General features: G+C 39.0%; 1 protein-coding gene across 1 annotated transcript; it reads left to right on the top strand.

The window, feature by feature from the left end:
* Nucleotides 1-1,121: 1,121 nt before the first annotated feature.
* Nucleotides 1,122-24,192, top strand: vcana (versican a; the record flags this gene model as incomplete). The annotated part of the gene is made up of 11 exons (XM_079487708.1): nt 1,122-1,473; nt 2,229-2,403; nt 2,628-2,755; nt 3,578-3,871; nt 18,411-18,524; nt 18,625-18,738; nt 20,229-20,387; nt 20,665-20,747; nt 22,450-22,594; nt 22,694-22,876; nt 23,027-24,192. 11 exons carry the CDS (start codon nt 1,122-1,124, stop codon nt 23,122-23,124), a joined length of 1,845 nt encoding a protein of 614 aa, XP_079343834.1. The 3' UTR covers nt 23,125-24,192.
* Nucleotides 24,193-24,491: the final 299 nt, after the last annotated feature.

The raw sequence follows: 24,491 nt of genomic DNA, 5'->3' as shown, positions 1-24,491 counted from the left end.
TCCCAAGTAGGTAACGCAGTAACCGACTTGTCGCGCACATATTCACTTTTAGCTTTTCTGTAAGAACAATAGATCTACAAACGGTGTTATTTTAAGCCGTTTTTCATCTTCATATGGTAAGTGGGTTTTTAGTGGTGGCAAAAGTTTGTGTCTCACCCCCCGCAGGGGATTATAGCAACTGAATACTCAAATCCGCCACCCACCCTCTGAGAGGAAACACTCCACACGACCACCACATCGTCTGTAAATGAGTGAGGTCGCTTGAGACTTCACAGATAACAAAGCGGTTTTAAACTAGATTTTATTGAAAAACATCTGATTTATTCAAAAACTGATTTTGTGATTCTTATTTTCATTAACTAGACGAAACCATCTAGAAGATGTTGCTAAATATTAAACACATATTATGGATAATCTGCGTATACCAAACAACAACAACTGGACCGGGTAAGTTTTCCTTGCATTTTTAATTTTTCAATTTTGTTAATGCATGTGAGGTTGTTGTATATGTGTGTAAAAAAAGGATACAGATAAAGTAAGACCTACAGACACACGAATGCTTGTTTTTGTGACAGTTCCTTGTTGTCTTGAAACAATTCAATTTCAATTAATGCATTGCAGGATCAAATAATGTCAAGAATAATGCACTTAACGCATGCAACACTACCTGCAAATTAAATGCAAATTTCATGAATTGGTTAGACTGTGTCAAATTTTGAGTTTAACCTTGCATTCCCACAAACTATTGTTTCACAGCTGCCTTTAATGGTTTACTTCCAGGCACCCATACCTTTTAATTAGGGTTGTCTTGTAGTCTGGTGCAAACAGATGGCTTGGATTCATCACTCTGAGAGGCCATGTGAACACACATGGTGGTGTGCTGCCCTCAGGGGTGATCCAAAGCATTTCTCAAATTATTAGTCGTTCTAGATCAAAATTGTTTCTCGTGTAGTCATATACTGTATACCAATGGACATTGTAGAAGACCAACAGAAGTTAAATGATTAGTATCTCAATTAACACGAACACAGTGAGGCACGGTATTATATGCTTTGCAGTGGATGAATCAGTGTATAATGCATATCATATTATATTTTTCAGTTTCTAGCACATTAATGGTGATGCGTCCTGTCAACGGACTGTTATCTGGGAAAGTGACTCTTCCATGTCACTTTTCCCACATGCCCACTGTTGCACCTAGCAACACCACCAGCCTAGGAAAAGATTACCTGCGCATAAAATGGACCAAAATTGAGGGGGGCGTGGAGTTGACTGTTCTTGTCGCCCAAAACGGCGCCATTAAGATTGGTTCAGCTTACAAGACTCGCGTGTCTGTGCCTAGTCACCCAGAAGACATTGGGGATGCTTCTCTGACAATGGTAAAACTTCGGGCCAGTGATGCTGGAATTTACCGCTGCGAAGTGATGTTTGGAATTGAGGACTCACAAGATACAGTCAGTTTGGATGTCGATGGTAAGATTTTGGCTTGACAATTTACACTTAACACTTTTGTAGTCAAACTGTCTGAAATGAATCTGCTGCCGCCAACATGACAAAATGGATCACTCTCAACCAAAGGTGATCAGATGATCACACAGATTATCTAAATTATAGTGTAATTTTGTCTATATAGTCTAAATTATTTAGGTTTTCTAAGGTAGTTTCCGACCTAACCAGTATACATACAGTAAAAGTAAAATGTGCTCTAATAAACATTTCTTCTCCTAATGTCTTTCCTCTGCCTGGATATGTTGTGATGTTGGGGCTCATCGTGTTTGAGATCATGATTTATGTATGGGTCATGTGAAAGGATGGGATGGGTCAACCCAGAACTGCTTTGGCTCTTGAATCGCAGCACCACCCTGCATTCAGCGAAGACACACTGCCATTTTAATTATATTCATCCCTCATTTAATTTGAATTTGTTTCAAAGCAACAATTACAGGGGTGGAGGGAATGTCCCCTCAATCATGTGAATGTCCCAACACTGTTGGTTAACTAATTTGTTTATAAGCAATTTGAACTATATTTCATTTTACAGCTGTGGAATGACAATAAAGTATTCTATTCTATTCTATTCTATTCTATTCTATTCTATTCTATTCTATTCTATTCTATTCTATTCTATTCTATTCTATTCTATTCTATTCTATTCTATTCTATTCTGTAACCTGTTGAGGATACATTCATTGATCTTGTTTTAATTTATTTTAATTTGTTTTGAACAGGCGTAGTGTTTCACTACAGGTCCAATTCTAGCAGATACACTCTGAACTATGCAGAAGCTGTCCAGACCTGCAAGGATGTCGGAGCCACAATTGCTACAGGAGAACAGCTGAAGTCAGCTTACGAGGATGGTTTTGACCAGTGTGATGCTGGCTGGTTAGCAGATCAAACAGTGAGGTTAGAAGCAACACACACACAGAACGCACACACAAGTAGCTGTACTTCTGTTTCACCTACTGACAAACTTCCCTGCCTTAACTCAACACTACCAAACAATACGTCAACATGTTGACATTAAAAGGAAATTGCAAAAGCTAAATAACCGATTGTTTGTTTACTCATGCCATGAGAAAAAGTCCCCTCTGTGTATTGTAGCGTTGATTGTGTCTATTTATTTGTAGATATCCAATCACCGCACCAAGGCCTGGCTGCTTTGGAAATCTGCTTCAAAAACCTGGTGTCAGGTCATATGGCCCTCGCAAGCCCACTGATACTTTTGATGTATACTGCTATGTGGACAAGCTTGAGGGTACGTGTTATTTCTTACAATTTCACTGTTATAAATAAAAAACAACAACAAAAATTCTGTGCTAATGTGAGAGTAGTTTATGAACAGTACTTTGACACACTTAATGTGGCCAAACCACAGTTATGACCAAAAAATGAATATGGCCACAAACATCTGCAGTATCAAACATTGAAAAGGAAGATTCATTTAAGTTCTTATACTTTTAAAGTTTTAAACACAACCTTTCTAAAAGGCTTTTTTGACTCATGCATGTTTCTTTATAAGATTATCTGAAACAATAACGTACAGTACAAGTAACTTTCAATCGCCCTTAATATTCTTTTAATAAATACAGAAATACAACACTGCCATGTTTAAATAATATACAGCTTTGCACAGTTATTTCTAACTTCAGGGGAGTTTCTCAAAAGTGTTTTGTTATGGAAAAGGCCTAAAAACAACCAACAGCAAGAGTAGCTGGCAGATGGATTTGTGACATTAACACCCATGTATGTTGTGGTATTTAACATGCCTCATTCCCTCATGAAAGAACATTTAGGGATGTCTTTATTGGCTGTAAATTACATGAAAACCTCTGTTCCAGTTTTTGACAGTAACACCCAGGGCAAGGGAAAAAACAACTCATTCTTAATTTGAAACCCATTTGATGTTAGCTGGTTGTATTTTTGTACTTTTTGTGCTTGATGTTCCAGGTCTACAGCTTCTAATCAGACTGCTTATAACAGTTGGCAAGCCCTTATTGCCTTTAATTCATTATGACAAATGTAAATGTATTTCACAGAAGTATAATGATATATACATATATGTTTTATTTTGCTTCAGGAAATGTTTTCTTTGCCCCCACAATGCATAAGATGACCTTTGAAGAGGCCAAGGCTGAGTGTGAAAGCCAGAATGCAGTGCTGGCTTCTCCTGGCCAACTTCATGCTGCCTGGAGACAAGGTCTGGACAGATGTGATTATGGGTGGCTCTCTGATGGCAGTGCCCGTCACCCTGTCGCTCTACCCAAACAACAGTGCGGGGGTGGTCTGCTGGGCATCCGTACCATGTACCGTTACCGTAACCAAACAGGCTTCCCGGATCCCAATATGAAGTTAGGAGCTTATTGTTTTAAAGGTAAATATCCTGGGGTCATCATGTATTCCTGAAATTGGAATGAAAGAAATGTGTTAAAGGGAATAGGTAACAGTCATCCACCAGATTCTCTGCTCTTTCAAAACACGTACACATTAACATACATTAACTCACGTGTACCTGAAGCACTGTAAGTGGTGTTTAAGGGCAGCAAACCAATGCATACAATTAGAATGCACCATTCTTTGTTAACTGTGGTGGTTTTAGGTTGAAATGCAAAGTATGGAAAAGTTTACATGAGAGTAACTCATTCCCCAGTGATTCACTGACCTCACTCGGTTGCATTCTGGGTTCCCGCCCGTATCTGAGGAAACCAAACGGGGCTTGGTTTACAAGAGGGTTTTAACATTCTGAAGTCTGTTATGCCACTGAAGTGTTTAATAGCTACAAATCCAACTGCTAAAATTACAGATTCTTGTCAGACTTTGCATCTGCTGCTGACAGGTACTTGCACTTCAAAAGTCTCAGATAATGTTCCAATAATCCCAATAGCTCAGATGCCATCAAAACAATATTATGCACCAGGTGGACATCTAGCTATCTATATAGGCCTACAGTACATGCATACGCTTTATGTATTGTGTATTGTGTAAATACCATAGTGTTAGATGAATAGCAAGTTTTGCTGCAAGTTCAGTAAAAACATTTACATTTATGCATTTGGCAGACGCTTTAATCCAAAGTGACTTGCATTGCATTATACTATACATTTGTTTCAAAGCATGCAAAATAAACATACATTTAGGAACAAACCTAAAAAGTGTTTAGGTATTACCTGCTGGTTCTTACGCTTGGTTCCACTGTCACAACTTCCTTACTTCCAGTCATTCGCACCGGCGCTTATCAGACCAGACATGTGGATAAAGGAGAGAGCTCTAAATTCAGTGGGTCTCGCTAACCCCTGACCTGGGGGGTTATCTTTTCAGCTGAGGCTAATTTAGATGACCTACCCCCTGCCAGGCAGGCCACTCACCCAGAATGACAACTATCGACTGCTGTGATAAGTAATGGACCTGGGGTTCATCCTACACTGAACAATGTGACCCCTCTGTCTGTTTGGTCTGTTTCATCTCTGTCAAGCCTCTCTGATCCATTTGGCATTGAGTGCTGTATAAGTGTCTTCTCTTACATAGTGGGTTGTTTCTCACGTTTGTTTGCCTGTAAGGAGCGTGAATTAGATACAGAATGTGTTTCAAAACCCGGTGAGCTACCTGCTTCAAATCTAAGTCATTTTTTAAGACACAGCCACTGTGCACTGTCCTTAACCACATGAGAGAGACAGAAAGTCTTATATGATTAACAGATGCTGTTTTTTGCCCGACAGCTTGCTAATGTGTCAATTTAAGAAAAACGAAAATAATTCACACCTACATTTATAAAATCCCATAAGAAGACAGACAATACATCACATGGATGAGGATCATTTTTCTGAAAAGGAAAAAGCACCTCATGGCTGACATCAGACATGGCTGAATAGAACTTAATGGAGAACAGCTGGAGCTTTGGATGTTAGCCAACTGTATTAAAGAAACTAAAGATGATGCTTTTAGTGTGAGTTTAGTTTTTCTCTGTAAACACAAATCTTCTAAGTTCTAAACAGCCATTAGAAGCATGTAAGCTGTTTGCATGAATGAAATTAAATTAGCAAAATAATAGGCTGTAAAGACAAGAATAAATAGCTTTTCATATTTAAATACAGACATTACATACAATTATATGTTTAAAGAGCTGTCTGTATGGTAGCTAAAGAGATTTAAACAATGACCAAGCCCTTTTTTAATTTTAACTCGGAATGAAACAAAAATCTGAAAAGGACAAGAATATAAAAAAACTATTACTTGAGGGTCTTAAAGCAATTGTTTGTACCGTGGGGGATACTGAGAGTTGCACATTCAAAGTATGCCCTTGTTTTTGCAATAGAGGATTTCAAGTTTCATAATAATCTGATGACAATCACCAGAAATATCCCATGAGATGGACAGACAAGACACTATGAATGTTGAACAATATCTTGGGGCAAAACAGAATCTGGGGATTCTGTTCAGAGAGTCTTTAAAATATTTCCATTTAATGATATATTAAAGGATGTCACAAATGCTGTATTTAGTGTTTTATACTAGCTGGTCACTTTGGACATCTTTGTTATGTAAAAACATTTACAGTTTGTACTGTTCTACAATATGAGGTGTTCTGCATAGTCGAGTGTCTGTAATACAAATTATTGGAAACATATTGTGAAATATATATTTTCTTTTTTTTAGGTTATACATTTTTATTCAACCAGTCCTCTTGGGTGGATGTCACAATCCATGATGGTACCACCATGGAGCCCAACTCCACAACAGAGACCATCGCAGGTCAGACTCATTCTGCTGATGCTGACCTCTCTCATGTTCCTGAAGTGGTTGCTTCGTCACAGGTCACCTCTGATGATCCCCAATCCCTTACAAATGCTTTTGATGGCCCGGCCCCAACAGATATCCCTTATATGTTTTCTACAAGCATGGCACCACTGAAGACAAGTCGTCCTTCTGACGGCCTGGAATCTTTCGAAACACCATATCCTTCCACACTCAGTGTAAAATCTGAGGAAAGTGTCTCTGTATCAACATTTCCAGACTTTGATATTAGTGAATTTGGAACTGAAATGGTGGATGAAGGAGCATATATTCGTGGAGATGTAGTCCGTGGAGAACCTACTAGTGTAGTCCCCACTACCAAGGAAACCCCAATGGAAATACCAGAGGATAGCAGCATTATTGAAGTGGACACCATTCTTCCTGACATTCTTCTCTCAGCCTCTCCGAGCACAAAGCCTATGTTTGCGATTGGGAAAACAGAGGAAGCTGTCTTAGTAGGAGTTACAACAGAAAGAGTTTCATACCCAGTGGACCTCTCAACTGTAGAGCCATTGGTGACCAGTATCGTTCCAGACTCCAGACTCTACACAGTGGAAGTGTCACAGTCCAGTACAGAACAGACAATGGGAGCAATTGGGCCAGTAACAACAGCAAACATTGATAAATTTGGGAACAAGATTGAATCACCTTCTTCTACACACTCATCTTTCACAATGGCAAGAGAAACAACTTTTCCTGAGAGTGCTATGTCTACTGTGTTCCCTGACTATGAGGATGACACTGCTAGTCAAAACCATGTTATGGCAGAACCCTCACCTCATCTGTTCACAGACAAATCCACCAGCCCAGAATCTGAACCTACAGAGACCTCCAGTAGAGTTACCAATACAGTCACCGATTCTGCTACTGTGTCCACAGTTTTTATTTGTAACACACAACCTGGAGAAACAACTAAGGGAATCTCAATACCTCAAAATGAGATTGAAAAATTTACCAGCTCTTTACAAAGTGGAACTATTGAATTGGCAGATCATGCTAGCATCCCACAAGATATGACTGTGCCTGGGTCAACCAAACTTGCAGAGGGAAGTGCGATGACTACATCTTTTCCTATGGGTGTTGGAACATCACATGAAGATGCTTATTTAGGCACTTCAGAGGCAACCAAGGAGACACTGACAGAAGCCAAGGACACCATCACAGATTTTGAATCAGGTACAACTTCCTTTACATTCAGATTTGTGTTGTGTTGACTGTTTGATTGTAAATGGAAGGGCAGCTGCATCATAATCAATTTTAATGATTATATTTTGATAATGTTTCCATATGTAAGGCCTATCTTCAGCATATTTGGATGGATCACATGTAGAGAATTCCTTATTATTTATTATTTTCATTTAAACGGCATTTGATTTTATCTGGAGTATTATTTTAAGCATTTGTTTTTAGGTTATTTTGATAATGTATATGTATCCGTATGTAAGGCCTATCTTCTGCATGTCCAGCTGTGACATTTAAAAGGTTAACAGGACTAACAAAACATCTTCAATGTTCCAAAAAATGTGTGTATTTTTGCTTGACAGTAAAGTTAATATGTCACAGTATTGTTTACAGTGCTGTCCAGGGTCCTGAACAATAAAGTTAAATACATTGAAAGGCCTATATCAGTACATATACATACAGTATATGTATACCTTAATTCCAGCATAACTTTATAAATTCCTGACATCCTCGTAGGTTGTTTGTTCAAGCAGCTTATTACGACAAATAGTTATGTTTTGAAGTCAAGGTCATGTTGCATGTGTCTTCATAAAATAATGATGTTCTAATCAAAATGACGTTTGTTTATGCATAATATGTGAACTTTCTACACGGCAACCACCGTTTTTTCAAAATTATCTTTTACATTTGGCAGACACTTTGAGTCCCGCACAGTTCATTCAAGGTACAGTATATACTGTATTTGAGCAGTATTCGTCTTACCAGGGATTGAACCATGGCCTTTGTTACATTTCGAATTAGCACACAGATTAAACCACATTAAATTAAGGCAAAAGTTCTTGTAGTATGGCCTACTGCAGGTAGAGGCGCTAATTGTTTTGAAGCTCCTTAAAGGTTGCATTTGAGGTGATACATACAACCTCTGAGGTATGGGTTGGAAGATAGGTTGTCTAAAGTAGATGTGAGTTTTGAAGAAAAAAAACTCCACTGCTAATTGCCTCTGCTAAAACTGTGTCCGTTTTTACTGTCGCCAACAAAAGGCAACCATGTGCATTCTTTTAAGTATGTTTTTTTGCATACTCTTAGATTTGACTTTTGCTAGGCACTTTCGAAAATTTTGTTCTCAAGCTGTTAAAATATGGTTGTTTTCTGATTCAAAACAGCTGTGTACATATTTCTTTGAGATAAAGCTTGTCTTAACTTTTTGAAACAAGTACCACATACTATATATTTTATATGCACATTCTGTACCACACACACAAGAAATGTTAAGCTTCAGGCTGAAAGCATTACACCACCACACTATAGGTGCAGCATTGCTGGCTGGTCTAATCTGTTAATGACAGGCATGGATGGTCCCAACACAGTTGATGTGGATCCATTTAGTTTCTGAGACTTGTTTATGAGGCTATGCCCTAGCAAATCTGTTTACCCAGTGTTCTCTGTAAGTGACTGCACACTTGGCAGAATGAAACCTTGGACCCTTACCAGCATAAACATAGAGGTCTGCTAGGGCACTGAAGTCTGGACACTACACCAAGGCTGATGTAATCGGTAAAGCAGAATATCTTCTGTGTTGAGAAAGCCAAGCAACCAGTAACTCATAGTGAAGGGCATATGATTGCTTTCTCTGTTAGTCATATCTTAAAAAGCAATGCAATGCTGTGATAAGTAAAACTGAGTTCATGCTGGATGTTAAACAGGATATTTAGGTCAGTGAGGTAATGATTTAAGACACAAAAGCACATTTATGCCTTCGTGCAGCCCACTGCATTGGTCCTGTTTTTCAGCATGACCCAGCTTGTTTGTGACGGCTGTTTTTATATATATAAAATAACTCTGGGGCATTAAACTTGGCCATACCTCTTCGCTTGTAAGCTGGGCTATAGTCAAATGAGAGGAGGTTTACATGTTCCCTACTTGTCTTAGCTTAACCAGGTGTCTATATTTGTGAACCTCTGGCCCTGCAGGTGTTCCAGATTTTAGTCACTAATCTTCTAAGTTAAGCATGTGGGAAAATAGGTCCCTGTTTACCCTTAAAACAGACATACTGGTAAGTATTAGTAGTTGTGTGGGATGTTTAACTGATATGACTGATGTTGTGCATGACGATTTTTGTAGATGTGGTAGATATGAAGGGCTTTAGTTTGTGGCAGTCTATCTTCTTTATGAAGGAACAGGATGTCTGTGTCGATGTCTTGCTCCGATGACAAAGTCACAACAAGGCCATATTGAGAAAAGGATCAGTTTAAAAAAGTCAAAGACGGTTGCAATGTTTCGTAACAAATTATAAACCTAAGGTCAAAGAAACGACTTGAAAAAGTAATTTAACAAAACATTTGGCATCTCTGTTTGTCTTCCTTTAGCTATGACTTTTAATATGGTGAAATGCATGTATGCTATGTTAAACATTATGAGCCTAATAATAAGCCACAGCTTTGACAATGGATAGCTGAATGTTTAAACTGTTCACTCTGCTTAGCTACTAATAAAAATGCACAGAGATAATCTTCTATACAGTATGGAAAGGAAATGGCCTAAATAGCTGTTTTTTTCTTTCTCTCAACAGAAAACCAAAGTCAGATACCTTTTACAGAGACACCCTTTCAACCTTCACAGCCAGAAGTCAACCCCGAGGTACCTGATACTATTCTTTCTCATGTGGATGCAGAGCCTATCACAACTCCAACCGTAAGCTTCATAAATGACAAGCACGAGGGAACACCTCGTCTTGAAAATGTGGTGTTAGAAGTCAGAGGAGATACATTTGGAAGTGAATCCCACATTAAACAAAACTTAACACAAATCAACGAACAGGCAACAACATATGAATTTGATAGTTCATTAATAGAAGCTGGTAAAACACAACATGGATCAGTGGTATCAGATTCATCAATGATATCCTCCTTGCTCTCCACAACCCTTGAAGCAGAAGATTTACTTCGGCAAGGATCAACAGTAGAAGGCTCCACTCTATTGCCTCCTTCTGTAGCAGTGAGTGCAGGGGAGATTCTTATAGCTGAAGGAACTATAATGTCAAGCATTGTATCCTCTGCTACAACTGAGAAAAGTTCCTCTACAGCACACTTAACTCTGGAAAAAACAATTATTCCATTAGAGAACACATTGGATTATAATGACACTACTGAATCATCCCATTTAATACATCTCACAAGCACAGAAAACCCAGAAAACAGCAAAATGTTAAGTAAAAAGTTTACTACAGCAAGTTCATTATTCACCACAACCAAATCAGACAAAGAACTCGCCACAACAATATTTGAGTCAACAGGTACTGTCTCAATAGCTAGCTCAAAATATGCTAAAACCTCTGATTATGATACAACTGAAACCTATACCAAACAGCCTATGTCCACTCCAAACTCTAATGTAACAGCTCATACCCTTGAATCCTTGAACACAGGAAACACAGTCACAAGTCCAGATAATGAAATATCTCACAGTTCAGTTACTATATCAAGTGTGACGGAAGTAACAGAGCTATCAGCAAATCCATCAGATTCCACCATCACTAATGTATCAGAGACTCTGTTCTCCCCTGCACAGACAGAACATTTAGATGAGACATTTTCTGAAAGCACTGTCACAAGCATAGTTACATCAGAAAAGATGGCAACAACAGATGGGTTGTCACCATCAAGTGTCACATCAATTTTGTTCGCAACAGAAATCAATCTTTCAGGAGATGAGACGTCTGATGTGATTGGAAAAGTCGCCACAACAATAATTTTCACCCCAACTAAATCAGAGCAGGAATTCACAGAGACAGCATTTGAAGGAACAGTCTTACTACCCATCTCAACAACTGCTGTGACCATCATCGATCAAACATCTGAAACACACACAAAACAGTCTGTGTACACTCCAGATTCTACAGCTCATACCCTTGAATCATTGAGCACAGGACGCACAGTCACAAGCCCAGATGATGAAATATCTCATAGCTCAGCTATAACTTGGAGTGTGATAGACACAACAGAGCTATCAGCCAAGCCACCAGAGCCCACCATTACTGATGTATCAGAGACTCTGTTTTCCTCTGCGCAGACGGAGATGAAAAAACTATCTGAAAGCACAGTCGAAAGCACAGTAGCATCAGAAAAGATGACAACAAAAGGTATGTTTTCACCATCAAGTTTGACATCAGTTTTGTCATCGACAGAAATGGATGGTTCAGGAGATGAAACCTCTGATATGTTTAGCAAAGTCTTTACAACAACAAGTTCTTCTGTGTTCAGCACAACCCTACCGGACCAAGATCTCACAAAAACCACATCTGCATCAACAGGTATAGTCTCAATATCAAGCTCAACAGGTGCTGAGAGCATCAACAATCAGACAACTGAAACACATACCAAACAGCCTATGTCCACTCTAGACTTTACTCTAACAGCTCATACTCTTGAAGAATTGATCAAAGGAAGCACAGTCACAATTCCAGATGATGAAATATCTCAAAGCTCAGTTACTACAGCGAGAGTGACGGAGGTAACAAAGTTATTAAATAAGCCATCAGAGTCCACCATTGTAGATGTTTCTGAGATCTTGTCCTCGTCTGTACATACAGAACATTTAGATGAGAGATTATCTCAAAGTATTGTCAAAGTTACATCGGAGATGACAACAAAAGATATCTTTCCGCCATCAAGTTTTACATCAATTTTGTCATCCACAGAAATTGAAGGTTCCGGAGGTGAGACCTCTGATATGTTTAGCAGAGTCTTCACAACAACGAGTAATTCATTGTTCACCACAATAAAATCAGGCCAGGAAGAACTCACACAGAAAGAATTGGATGCAACAGGAACAGTCTCAATACCTATCTCAACAAGTGTGATCATGACCGATCAGAAAGTTGAAACACAAACAAAACAGCCTGTGTCTACTCTAGACACTTTTGTAACAGTGCATCCTGCTGAATACTTAAACACAGTCACAAGCCCAGATGATGAAATATCTCAAAGCTCAGCTATAAATGGGAGTGTAATGGACACAACAGAGCTATCAGCCAAGCCACAAGAGTCCACCATCACTGATGTATCAGAGACTCTGTTCTCCTCTGCGCAGGCAGAGATGACAAAACTTCCTGAAAGCACCATCAAAAGTACAGTAGAATCAGAAAAGATGACAACAAAAGGTATGTTTTCCCCATCATTTTTCTCATCAGTTTTTTCATCCACAGAAATGGATGGTTCAGGAGATGAGACCTCTGATATGTTTAGCAAAGTCTTTACTACAACAAGTTCTTCTGTGTTCAGCACAACCATACCAGACCAAGATCTCACAAAAACAGCATCTGCATCAGCAGGTACAGCCTCAATTACTATGTCAACAGGTGATCAGACGGTGACCATCACCGATCAGACGGCTGAAACGCATACAAAACAGCCTGTATCTACTCCTGACTCTACTGTAACAGTGCATACCCTTGAATCTTTGAGCACAGGAAGCACAGTCACAAGTCAAGATGGTAAAATAGCTCACGGCTCAGTTACAACAGAAAGTGTGACAGAGGCAACAGAGCTATCAGCAAAGCCATCAGAGTCCACCATCATTGATGTATCAGAGACTCTGTTCTCCTCTGATAAATTATCTGAAAGCACCATCACAAGCACAAAGAAGATAAAAACAACAGATGTGTTTTTGCCATCTGGTTTAACATCTGGGTTGTCCACCGAAATTGATGTTTCAGGAGATGAAACCTTTGATATGTTTAGCAAAGAGTTCACGACAAAAAGTTCATTGTTCACCACAATAAAATCAGAAGAAGAACTCACAAAATCAGCCTCTGATGCAACAGGTTCAATGTCTAGCTCAACAGGTGCTGAGACGACTGACAATCAGAGAACTGACACACATATCAAACACTCTGTGTCCACTCTACACTCTGCTGTAACAAGCGAAGTTACATCAGAAAATATGACAACAAAAGACATGTTGTCACCATCAAGTTTTACATCAGTTTTGTCATCCACAGAATTTGAAGGTTCAGGGGATGAGTCCTCTGATATGTTTTCCAAAGAGTTCACAACAACAAGATCTTCCTTGTTTAGCACAACCGTACCAGACCAAGACCACTTGAGCACAGGAAGCACAGCAACAAGTCGATATGATGAAATATCTCAGAGCACAGATACAACTGAGAGTGTGATGGAGACAACAGAGCTATCAGCAAAACCATCAAAGTCCACCATCACCGATGTATCAGAGACTCTGTTCTCCTCTGCACATACAGAGATGAGAAAACTTTCTGAACGCACTGTCAACAGCACAGTTCAATCAGACGAAATTGAAGTTGAAATTGATGGTTCAGGAGATGACACCTCTGATATGTTTAGCAAAGTCTCCACAACAACAAGTTCTTCATTGTTCAGCACAACCAAACCAGGGAAAGAACTCATACGAACAGCATCTGATGCAACGGGAACAATCTCAATGTCAGTCTCAACAGGGACTGAGACTATGGACAATCAGACAGCTGAAACACATACCAACCAGACTGTGTCCTCTCTAGACTCTACTACAACAGTGCATACCCTTGAATCATTGAGCACAGGAAGGACAGTCACAAGTCAAGATGATGAAGTAACTACAGAAAGTGTGACAGAGGCAACAGATGTGTTGTCGCAATCAAGTTTCACATCAGTTTTGTCATTCACAGAAATTGAAGGTTCAGGAGATGAGACGTCTGATGTGTTTCCAAAAGAGTTCACAACAAGTTCAAACAACAGCACAGACCATGAACTCACAAATACCTCATCGACACGTGCAGCCTCAGACCCTAGCTCAACAGGTGGCATGACTTTCAGTGATCAGACAGTTGAAACACACACAAAGCTGCCTGTATCTACTCTAGACTTTACTGTGACAGTGCATACCCTTGAATATTTGAGCACAGGAAGCACAGTCACAAGCCAAGATGATGAAACATATCACAGCACAGATACAACTGGGAGTGTGATGGAGGCAAAAGAGCTATCAGCAAAGCCATCAGAGTCCACCATCATAGATGTTTCTGAGACTCTGTTCTCCTATGCACAGACAGAACATTTAGATGAGCAATTATCAGAAAGCACTGTCACAAGCACAGAGAAGATAAAAACAACAGATGTGTTGTCATCAAGTCCCACATCAGTTTTGTCATCTGCAGGTGATAGTTCAGGAGATGAAACCTCTGATATGTTCAGCAAAGAGTTCTCAACAAGTAGTTATTCAATGTTCACTACAACAAAACCAGACCAGGAGCTCACAGATACAGCATTTGATGCAACAGGACAAGTCTTCATGCCTAGCTCAAGAGGCATTGAGACCACTGACAATCAGAGAACTGATTCACATGCCAAACAGCATATGTCCACACTATACTCTACAGCAACAGCACATACCTTTGAACCCTTAAGCACAGGAAGCACAGTCATAAGTCAAGATGATGAAATGTCTCACAGCTCAGTTACTACAGCGAGTGTGACAGAGGCAACAGAGATATCAGCAAAGACATCAGAGTCCACTGATGTATCATCCATACAGACTTATAGTTCAGTATCAGTCACTTCCAGTCTAACAGTGACTTCTCCTCTGAGCACAAGCAAAATGCTTTCATCATCCTTTCTCAAAAGTCCTAGCAAGCACACGACAGCTTCATTTGTAGATGCAGAAGATGACACAACAGATGATGAAGGATCAGGAGCACAGTTTTCACAAGTATCCTCTGTCATTCTAGTCTCTTCAGCAGCCATCAAAACTAGTTCTTCCACAATTCCTATGACTAGCACTGCTTCAAGTCCCATCACACTTGTCTATGAAGACTCTGGTATTACAGAAGGTGACCATGAGACCACTCATTCACAAGACTCTAGCAAAGAAGATAGAGTGACTGTAACAACTAAAACATATGATAATTATACTGTGGCCACCGATGAGGCTGAAATCAGTGAGGCTAACAACACAGTGTCAGAGGACTTTGAAAGTTCTACTAAACCGACATTGCTGTCTAGCACAGTCCAGTCAGCAGTCACACCGTTCGTTGATGAACATATTAGTGACCTTACAGATGAAAATGAAGCGAATGAAGATTATGGGTCTGGGGGTGAAATATCCCCAGAGGTTCTGGAAGCAATTCCTTCTCAAGCTACACCATTAGATGACATAACTACAATGGTATTTACACAACCCCAGAAAACTTCACATTCAAGCACATCTGCTCCAATGCTGTCAAGCACATCTGATCTGTCATTTTTTGAGAGCCAAAGTACCATAAGACCAAATACGTTAGAAACAGACATAGAAGGGTCAGCATTTTCGACCACATACGATGACCAAGAATTTACCCCTCCAGAAGAATCTACCAATGAGACATCAGAAACATCATCAACCAAAGCATATGAAGACCCAACTGTAAGAACTGATGAGGCGGAAATTGATGAGAAAGGTGTGTCCGGCATTGAATCCGTAACTGTTACTACATATTTTGCGAGTCAGCCAGCTTCATCCCCATCATCCTCCTTCCTAAGCTCCACCCAGCCAACAGTTACCTTCACAACTTCAGTTTTAGAGGATGGCAGTGGTGATATAATAGAAGGCTCGGCAGAGGGTGATGAAGCGGAAGATGACGGTTCAGGTGTTGATACAACTACTGTAACATCATATCCTTTGCTTTCAAGGACAATAAAGACAGAGACAACTGTAAGCACAAGATCCTTTGGTTTAGCCAGTGAAAATGACAGTACAGCAACCACCACACCTGAAATGCAGAGAGCACCCTCAAGCACTCTAGGATCAGTGGAGGCACAGACAGAGCATGAACCTTCTGTTGGTCTCTCCACAGCCTCAAACGCTAATTTAACATTTGATTTGGGTGGCAGCCTCACTACATTAGTGACATCACAGCATCCTGTGTCCATACCTACCCAATCAGTCTTCTATAAGGACAATACTGATCAGCAAGTAAGAACTGTTACTCCAACAAACACAGTCTTAATATTAACCGAAGATGAGAAAGATAACAATGAACAGATTTCAACAGTAACAGAGAGTATGAGAGATCATAGCATCAAGCTAGAAGTTATAACAAAAGATGACATGATCATTGATGCAGATGCTGTGTCTATTTTAGAACTGTCTTCACCCTTTACCCGTACGATTATTACAGAAGAAGCTGTTGGATTAAGAGAAATTGTCATAACACCACAACCTTCAAGCATTTTGACAGAAGAAACAGATGGTTCTGGAATAGGTGGCAATGAGTTGAATCAGTCACATGGGACATATGAATCAGAAGGAGTATTAGTTCAACAAACAACATCATCACCAGGTATTCTGCAAAGCAGTTTAACGTATGAAGATGAAGAAACACAAGCAACACAAACTCCTGAGACAACCAGTGCTGATGAACCCCAACAAACCCAGGCTGGTCACACTTCCAATAAATCTACTGAAGCTACAATGGAAACAATGACTGAGGATTTCTCAGAAGATCCAAATGAGATTACAAACTCTGAACAGATAGAAGTCTCACCTGCATCCGGTTTAATAAGCACTGGATTTGTCAATATTAATGTCACCCCAGATCAGTTATCTCTCACTGGTTCAGTGACAGGATCTGTGGATTTACAAACCACAACCATGTCTGCATATGTTAAGACAACTAAAACACCAGTGACAGCTGATATAACATACTTCACAGATGAAACAGAGGGACCATTAGACTTTATATCGTCCACCTCTGGTACTACAAATTCACCATTTCTCTCAAAAGACGATGGTTCTGGTGATCAAACAATTGAAATGTTTACACAAGGTCTAACTGATATAACTCCATCTGTGGTGACAGATTTTGTGATTAACTTAGCAACAACTCCTTTGCCAAAGGCAATATCGGTAACTGATGGAGAGACATATCAACAAGCTTTGTCTGAGATGACAGTTACACATAAGCCCCAGACAAATATCCGGACAGGTGAAGAAGAGCCATTGACCTCAACAACTATTCCAGAATCCCTTATTTCAGCATCAGAGGTTTATAACAGTACTGAGATTTTAATGGAATCTCCATCATCTACACACATACCAATGTTAAGTGATCAACCAACCAGCATTCCAAGTTTTAATTTATCTGAGAAAGGGGCGGAAAACATAGTAGATTATGACAAAATATCAGAACCTTACAGTGTGGAGTCCGCACCTGACTTCAATAACAAAAGCGAATCCACAACAGAACTAGACATTGAAAATAAGACTAGTTTAGAGAGGAGCACAGATGATGTGACAAGAATAAACAGCGTGACAAGCTTTGAAGCCACCACAGAAACAGAAATTGACACTGAAACGACTGCCTCCTCAAAACCTGAGGTCAGTACAACCAGTATCGATGGCAACACGCAACCAGATGTTATGAGTACTGAGCAACAGGTAGTCACATATGGACCTTTTTCTGCTGTAAGTGAAGTTAAGAATACATCACAACCCAAAGATGAAACTGGACTCACGTACACTGCACAACCTGAATATGAGGGTTCTGAAATGTCCAATAGCTCAAAGAGCAGCCTGGATGAGGTTTCTATCGTCATACCATTATCCGAAGAGATTCAGACAGTCATTATGTCCACTGCAACTTCACCCATGTTTTGGACACCCGAGTCTGTCAGTAAAGAAAACGCCTCAAGGAAACAGGAGGTAGCTGGTCTGATTGAGGAAGCTATAAACCCTACAACCGAGATTCCCGTTCAGGAACCAGAAAAATCTGAGGCCACCTTGGTTGAAAGCTCAAAACTAAATACAACTGGCAATGGAAAAGATCTTGGATACATAATATTTGGAGAGACATTTGACATTCCTGGTAAGATGTTAACACTGTGTTAAAGTACATTATAACATTGATGTTATTTTGTATTTACAAAATAGCTTTTCCCCTCTTGCTGCAGGTGTTCACACCTGTTCTGAAAATGTTTGCCTGAATGGTGGTTTTTGTGTAAAAATGGGTGGTGCTCAGATCTGCAGATGTCCACCTGGATACAACGGGGAACGCTGTGAAAAGGGTAAATAGCATTAACACTAATATAACATCATTACCCAATATGCACTCCATCAGATTTTGGCTTTCATTAACAAATTATTATTTACCTTTTACTTTATTAGATTTGGATGAATGTCACTCGAACCCGTGTCGTAATGGAGGAACATGTATTGATGGCCTAAATTCATTCAGCTGTTTATGTCTACCAAGTTATGCAGGAGCAATGTGTGAAAAAGGTAATATTTTTACCATTACACGAAGCAGACAGACATAATGATACTTTCCACTGTTTCAGAAAACGCCTTTCCCCCAGTTCACCTCCGTTAAGAACGTCATTCTTTTTTCTTCTGTTTTTCATATTAATGTACATATATATGTACACTGGTGAGATTATGTCTATTTAAAAAAACTCAAACATGTAACATTTAGATTCTAATAGCAGAAAGCTATAACCTTTAATCTCTTTAGGCCAACTCACATCTGGTCTTCGTCAAAGTTAAAACAATTCAAAAGTGACATCACAAGTTGTTAATGCATTACTTTCTCAAGTAGTCTGAGTGCAACTCATCTTAATCTTATCGAAGGTTGCATCAACAAATACAGACTAAACTGTCTCCTTCATCTATGTGTCTACACCGTAGAGAACTGCTGTTATCACTCAGTGATTCAGCAGTGATTCAGCCTTAGAGTCTAAATGCTCAGACACAGTTGCTTTTAAAACCTTCTTCCAGAGAAAAAATAACGATACGTCAGGATTTAGTGTCTTATGTCTGTTAATATGCAAAAGGTTTAGAAATCACCCCCAGTGACTTGTTCTGCCAGGGCAAGTCTGCTTCAATTACAGTCATCAGCCTGACTCTGAGCAGCCCAGGGCCAGTCCACAAGCATTCAGTGTGACTGACAGTACACCCATAATTTGCAAACTTTATGTGGAAATAGTTTTAAATGCTGATTTTGTAGTCATCTCTGGAGATATGTGTACCATGCCAGACAAAGTCATCAAGACCAATAAACCTCCGATTTAATAAAATGCATACTTTGAAAGTCCCAAGAATGTTTTTACAACTTTTTTATAACCTATTTACTCCATTATTCCACCTCTTTCCTAAACAATGCCTCAGAGTAAAACTCTCTTGACCTCTTCTGTACACATTGTCATGCAGATGAAATTAGCTTACGGATGCAATTAGATATGATGGTCGCATGGGTGCAGCTCATCCTCTGAACGATCTTGTTTAAATGGCATGTACTCCTGAGAGGGAGTTCCAGGTTTCATTCGACAGTGATCTGGTACCTCAGTTGGTAGAGCATTATATTAGTGAAGCAAAGGTCATGGTTGTGATTTCTAGAAGACGTGCACCTTGCACATGCATAATACATATATGTGAGGAATTAGCAACTAAATAAAAATAGGTTTGATTCATTGTATTGTTCAAAGCAGGTTAAGGGTAAAGGTCCTTGCACATACAGTCCGCATTTTTCGTATGTGGCACTCGTTTGTACGGTGTCTCTGGATTGTTAGAAAAGGCCTCTCAAAATGGTTGCTACGAATGTAAAAAACACAGAAAAACTTAACCCAGTCTGAATTTCGGACGCAAATTTCAGACTCTTTGTGCTTAAGGGTAAAAACTGCTTTTTAGGGTAAAAGACTAATCAAACGTTGATAGTTGATAATATGGAGTACCTGGCTTTACTGTTTTCACATGTAGTGAATTACCCCCCACAGACACGGAAACATGCACCTACGGCTGGCACAAGTTTCAGGGCCACTGCTACAAACACTGTCCTTATCGGCGTAACTGGGACACAGCGGAGCGCGAGTGTCGTCTTCAGGGTGCACACCTCGCCAGTATTATTTCACATGAAGAGCAGCACTACATCAACCGTAAGTAACCAATATATCAGGTTATCCATCAACAACTCTAATGCCACTCTATGCAATATCATGCTTATAAAGCCCAAGGAATCAAACAGAGGCTCCTTAATAAAGTAAAAGAGACTAATCTGACAATATGTAAATTGTGGCCAAATGCTTCCCTTCCCATAGATACAGAAAGAGTGATATATAACCCCAAACATGCTCTTCACTTCAAAACACTAATACAGTAAAAAGCTCCTAATTTGGCTAAACAATTAACCTCGGTATATCTCTCCTTTCTCAGGCCTTGGTCAAGACTACCAGTGGATTGGTCTGAATGATAAAATGTTTGAGAAGGATTTCCGGTGGACAGATGGTAGTGCTGTGGTAAGATCATTCTTCATAGCTTACCGTATGAAAATAAAACATCCTTCAAAAATGTCATTAAGACAAACATGTTAGTGGACATGAACAAGTCGATTTAGCATTGAAAGCATTGTGTTAGTAGCACAAAGGTCAAATGTTTGATTTACAGGGAACACACCTACTGATGGATTGAAAACAGTAGATTGAATGGAATGTAAATGGACAAGTTGAATGATTTGTATTGGATTGAAGTCCAGAAATGTAAACGCATAACATCATATCCATTACAGACATGTTTTATATCTCAAAACTATCCAATAAAAAAGACAATTAGACATTTTGCTATGATTTATAGCTGGTAAAGAACAGCAACAGACAATAGGAGACACATGCAAAAGGTTCCTTGGTGATGGTTAGAGGTGTTTATCCAGTGAACAGGAAAGTGGTTAATTACTGTACACCTTAAGGCATTTGGTTGTAACTGGGCTTACTTCAAAGACAACGACAGCACTTTTGCAAAGAGGTGGGGGGCCTGGAGGGTAGGAGATAGAAGTTTTCATCTCCGGAACTTCTCTGAGGGCTGAAGGATCAAGATAAAATCTGGGAAAAGGGCAAGCTGACAGGTGTGGACAGGTAATGGAAGAGAAAGACGATCAGCACCTGGAATGGGCTGCATGACAGATCATTTAGACCTAAATGTTTATAAATCTGTGGTAGTTCAATCCTGCATATAGGAGAGGGGAGTTTATTGTTTTATTCATGCCTTTAAAGCAGTCGCTTGTTTGAAATCGAAAACGTCATAATTATTTACTATCACTCTTGTTGTACCAAATTCGTAATACTTTATCTGTGGAAAACAGAGTATACATCACGTTCATTTTCTTAAGTAAATGTGATTAAAGTATATTTCAAATAGCACCAGTGTTCCTTTCATGTAATAGTTTCATTACTTAATAAAATGGACTTTACTGTAGAATCTTTTGTGTTCCACGCAAGGGAGAGGTCATGCGGTCTGGAATGACGTAAGGGTAAATTATAGCAAAATATATATTTGCATTTTTGGATGAACTACCACTGAAGATGCCCAGAGGTTAAAAAATGTCATTACTAGTGTTTTCAAGCAGGAATTGTACATTCCTTTTCAGCGTATAATAACAGGACAAGCAAACCATGCTTTGAAGACATCCACAGGATTGCTGAAAGAGTGTTGCCACATAGACATGCATCTCAGCTGCAGTGATCTAAACTCAAGGGCTCAGAAACTATTAGCTAACCTATAACTATCTATTTGAATAACACACTTTCTGCTAATCCGTCATACAGTAATCACAGTTTTGGTAGAGCTTTATGGAGTTAGCACCTCCTGCTGGAAGTCATTGTTGAATTGCTACATTCAAATCCATCGTCTTGCCTTTGTTGGCTTATCTATTCACACAGTCCTTCCCAAACATTTGGAAACATATTATCACCATATATTAATGGAAAACCATATATATGGCCTTCGTAGAGGGTGTTCCTGTAGCTCACTTGGTAGAGAATTGATTTAGCAGTGCAAGGGTGGTTGGTTCAATTCCCAGTATTTAATATGAATTTAATATGAATCAAGTATTTAAATATGAATCATAGAAATCCATTAACAGACTCATACTGTCACATACTCTCCGAAAATACAATCTAAGAACTTGTTTCATAAGGTCACACCTTTCACATTCTTCCCCTGTAGCAATATGAAAACTGGAGACCAAACCAGCCGGACAGTTTCTTCTCTTCTGGGGAAGACTGTGTGGTAATGATCTGGCACGAGGATGGTCAGTGGAATGATGTTCCCTGCAACTACCACCTCACCTTCACCTGCAAGAAAGGCACAGGTTAGTGTGAAATTTGCATTGGGTGGTGACACTTAAAGTCATCCAAAATGAGGTTTTGGGATAAATACAAAGAGTTAATATTATTGCCATTCTCAACAGTGTCCTGCAGTCAGCCACCTCCGGTCCATAATGCTCACACATTCGGATTGCCGCGCCCACGCTATGAGATCAACTCCTTGATCAGGTACCAGTGCATGGACGGCTTCATCCAGAGACATGTTCCCACCATTCGCTGCAGAGGAGATGGCTCATGGGATCTGCCCAGGATTTCCTGCATGAGTCGTAAGTGTTCTGTAAAAAAACATTTCATGAGGTTTTAATAATAATTGTCACGAACATATAAAAGAATCATATTGTAGCTTGTTTGAAATTTGTACTTTACCAAATATAAGTAGGCTGAAAGATTTTAATGCATCTGTATTTACTTTATAGCCTCCAACTTCCAACGGAGATATGCAAGAAGATATCAGACATACAGTCTTTATCGCCATCAAAAGAGATCTGCAGAAACATCAGTTGATATGCCCTAACAACACCATCGCCATGGTGCATTACACCATCGGACACAATGATAGTGACTAACACAGTTAGTAACACAGCCCGTATGCAAGGGTCCTCTAAATATATTTTATAGAATATGACGGACCTGCCTGTTGGGTGAAAGAAAAGATTATGAAAAAAGGACAACTTTAAACTGAGTGGGATATCACTGGAGCCAGTGCCTTTTAAATATTTGTGACAGTATTTTAAAGAGGGGATTTTCGCAAATGCATTAAGGACATTCAGATGGCATCTGAAAAAACAGGGACTATTTGATGTGCCTTCAATCTCATTCTGCTTCTATCTGGGAACACACAGTGTCTTCATAAATTGTAATCCAAAATCCAGACACAAATGTATCGGAACTACAGTAGTGTAAATTTCATAAACTGTAATGCTGTGGATTGGTTTGAGATCCTACAATTATTACATTATGACAATGAAATGAAAAGCCATGTAGATTTAATATTATTTATTCTAGGTTCCATGCATTATTTAAATTCCACCTTTTTCAATCCAAAAAAACCCAAGGAATTTAATAACTACTACAAATGTAAGCAATGTTTTTCTTGGTTTTATACTACTTTTATGAGAATGTACAGTTCTTTGTGCTTATAAAGACTTGAACAAATTTCTTTCTTACAAGATAATTTATTCCTTTTGCTGCTCTGTGTCTTCTCATTGTTTAACTGAAGAAAAACGTACTAAAAAGAAAACTTGGCCAAACTGCATATTGTCAGAATTAAAAACATTAGTGTAGAGGACATTTGATGTCACTAATATAGATATTTGCTCATGTGAGATATTTGCTCAATAGCTTAATTGACTTGTGTTTAATAACTTGTTAATAATGGTCATCCATTTGTTTAGTCCCAAGCATTTGTTCTTTAATTTTTTTGCGAGTTCTCTTCTGTCCGTTTTTGAATTTTTGTGCACATATCTTTTTATATATTTATAGTATAAAATGTTTATTGTCAATGTGAATGTCTGTAATGTTTATCAAAAGAACAAAATAGTAGAGAATGCCTTTCTATGTCACCATAAATTCAAACAAAGTTTATTTTATTCTTGCATTTTTTATCTTTTTCTTATTAAAATGGAATGACTTGAGGTTTAAAGGAAAAAGGTTTCACATATAGTCATAATTATAATGACTGTAATTCATGTTTAGCATTAATCATGTGACACGTGATTGAAATGTTTTAATTGACATTATCTAATATTATAATTTAATTAATGCACACTTTCACAGCATTTAATCTACCTGCACCAGCTCTATCATTATCAGTACGTTTAGGCAATCTACCTGCTGTGTCTAATGTTGACCACCAGATAGAGCAGTTTCACTAACACTGAG

This window comes from Barbatula barbatula (assembly GCF_947034865.1).
Source record: "Barbatula barbatula genome assembly, chromosome: 2".
NCBI lineage: Eukaryota > Metazoa > Chordata > Actinopteri > Cypriniformes > Nemacheilidae > Barbatula > Barbatula barbatula.
This window is presented reverse-complemented; position numbering and strand designations above follow the sequence as displayed.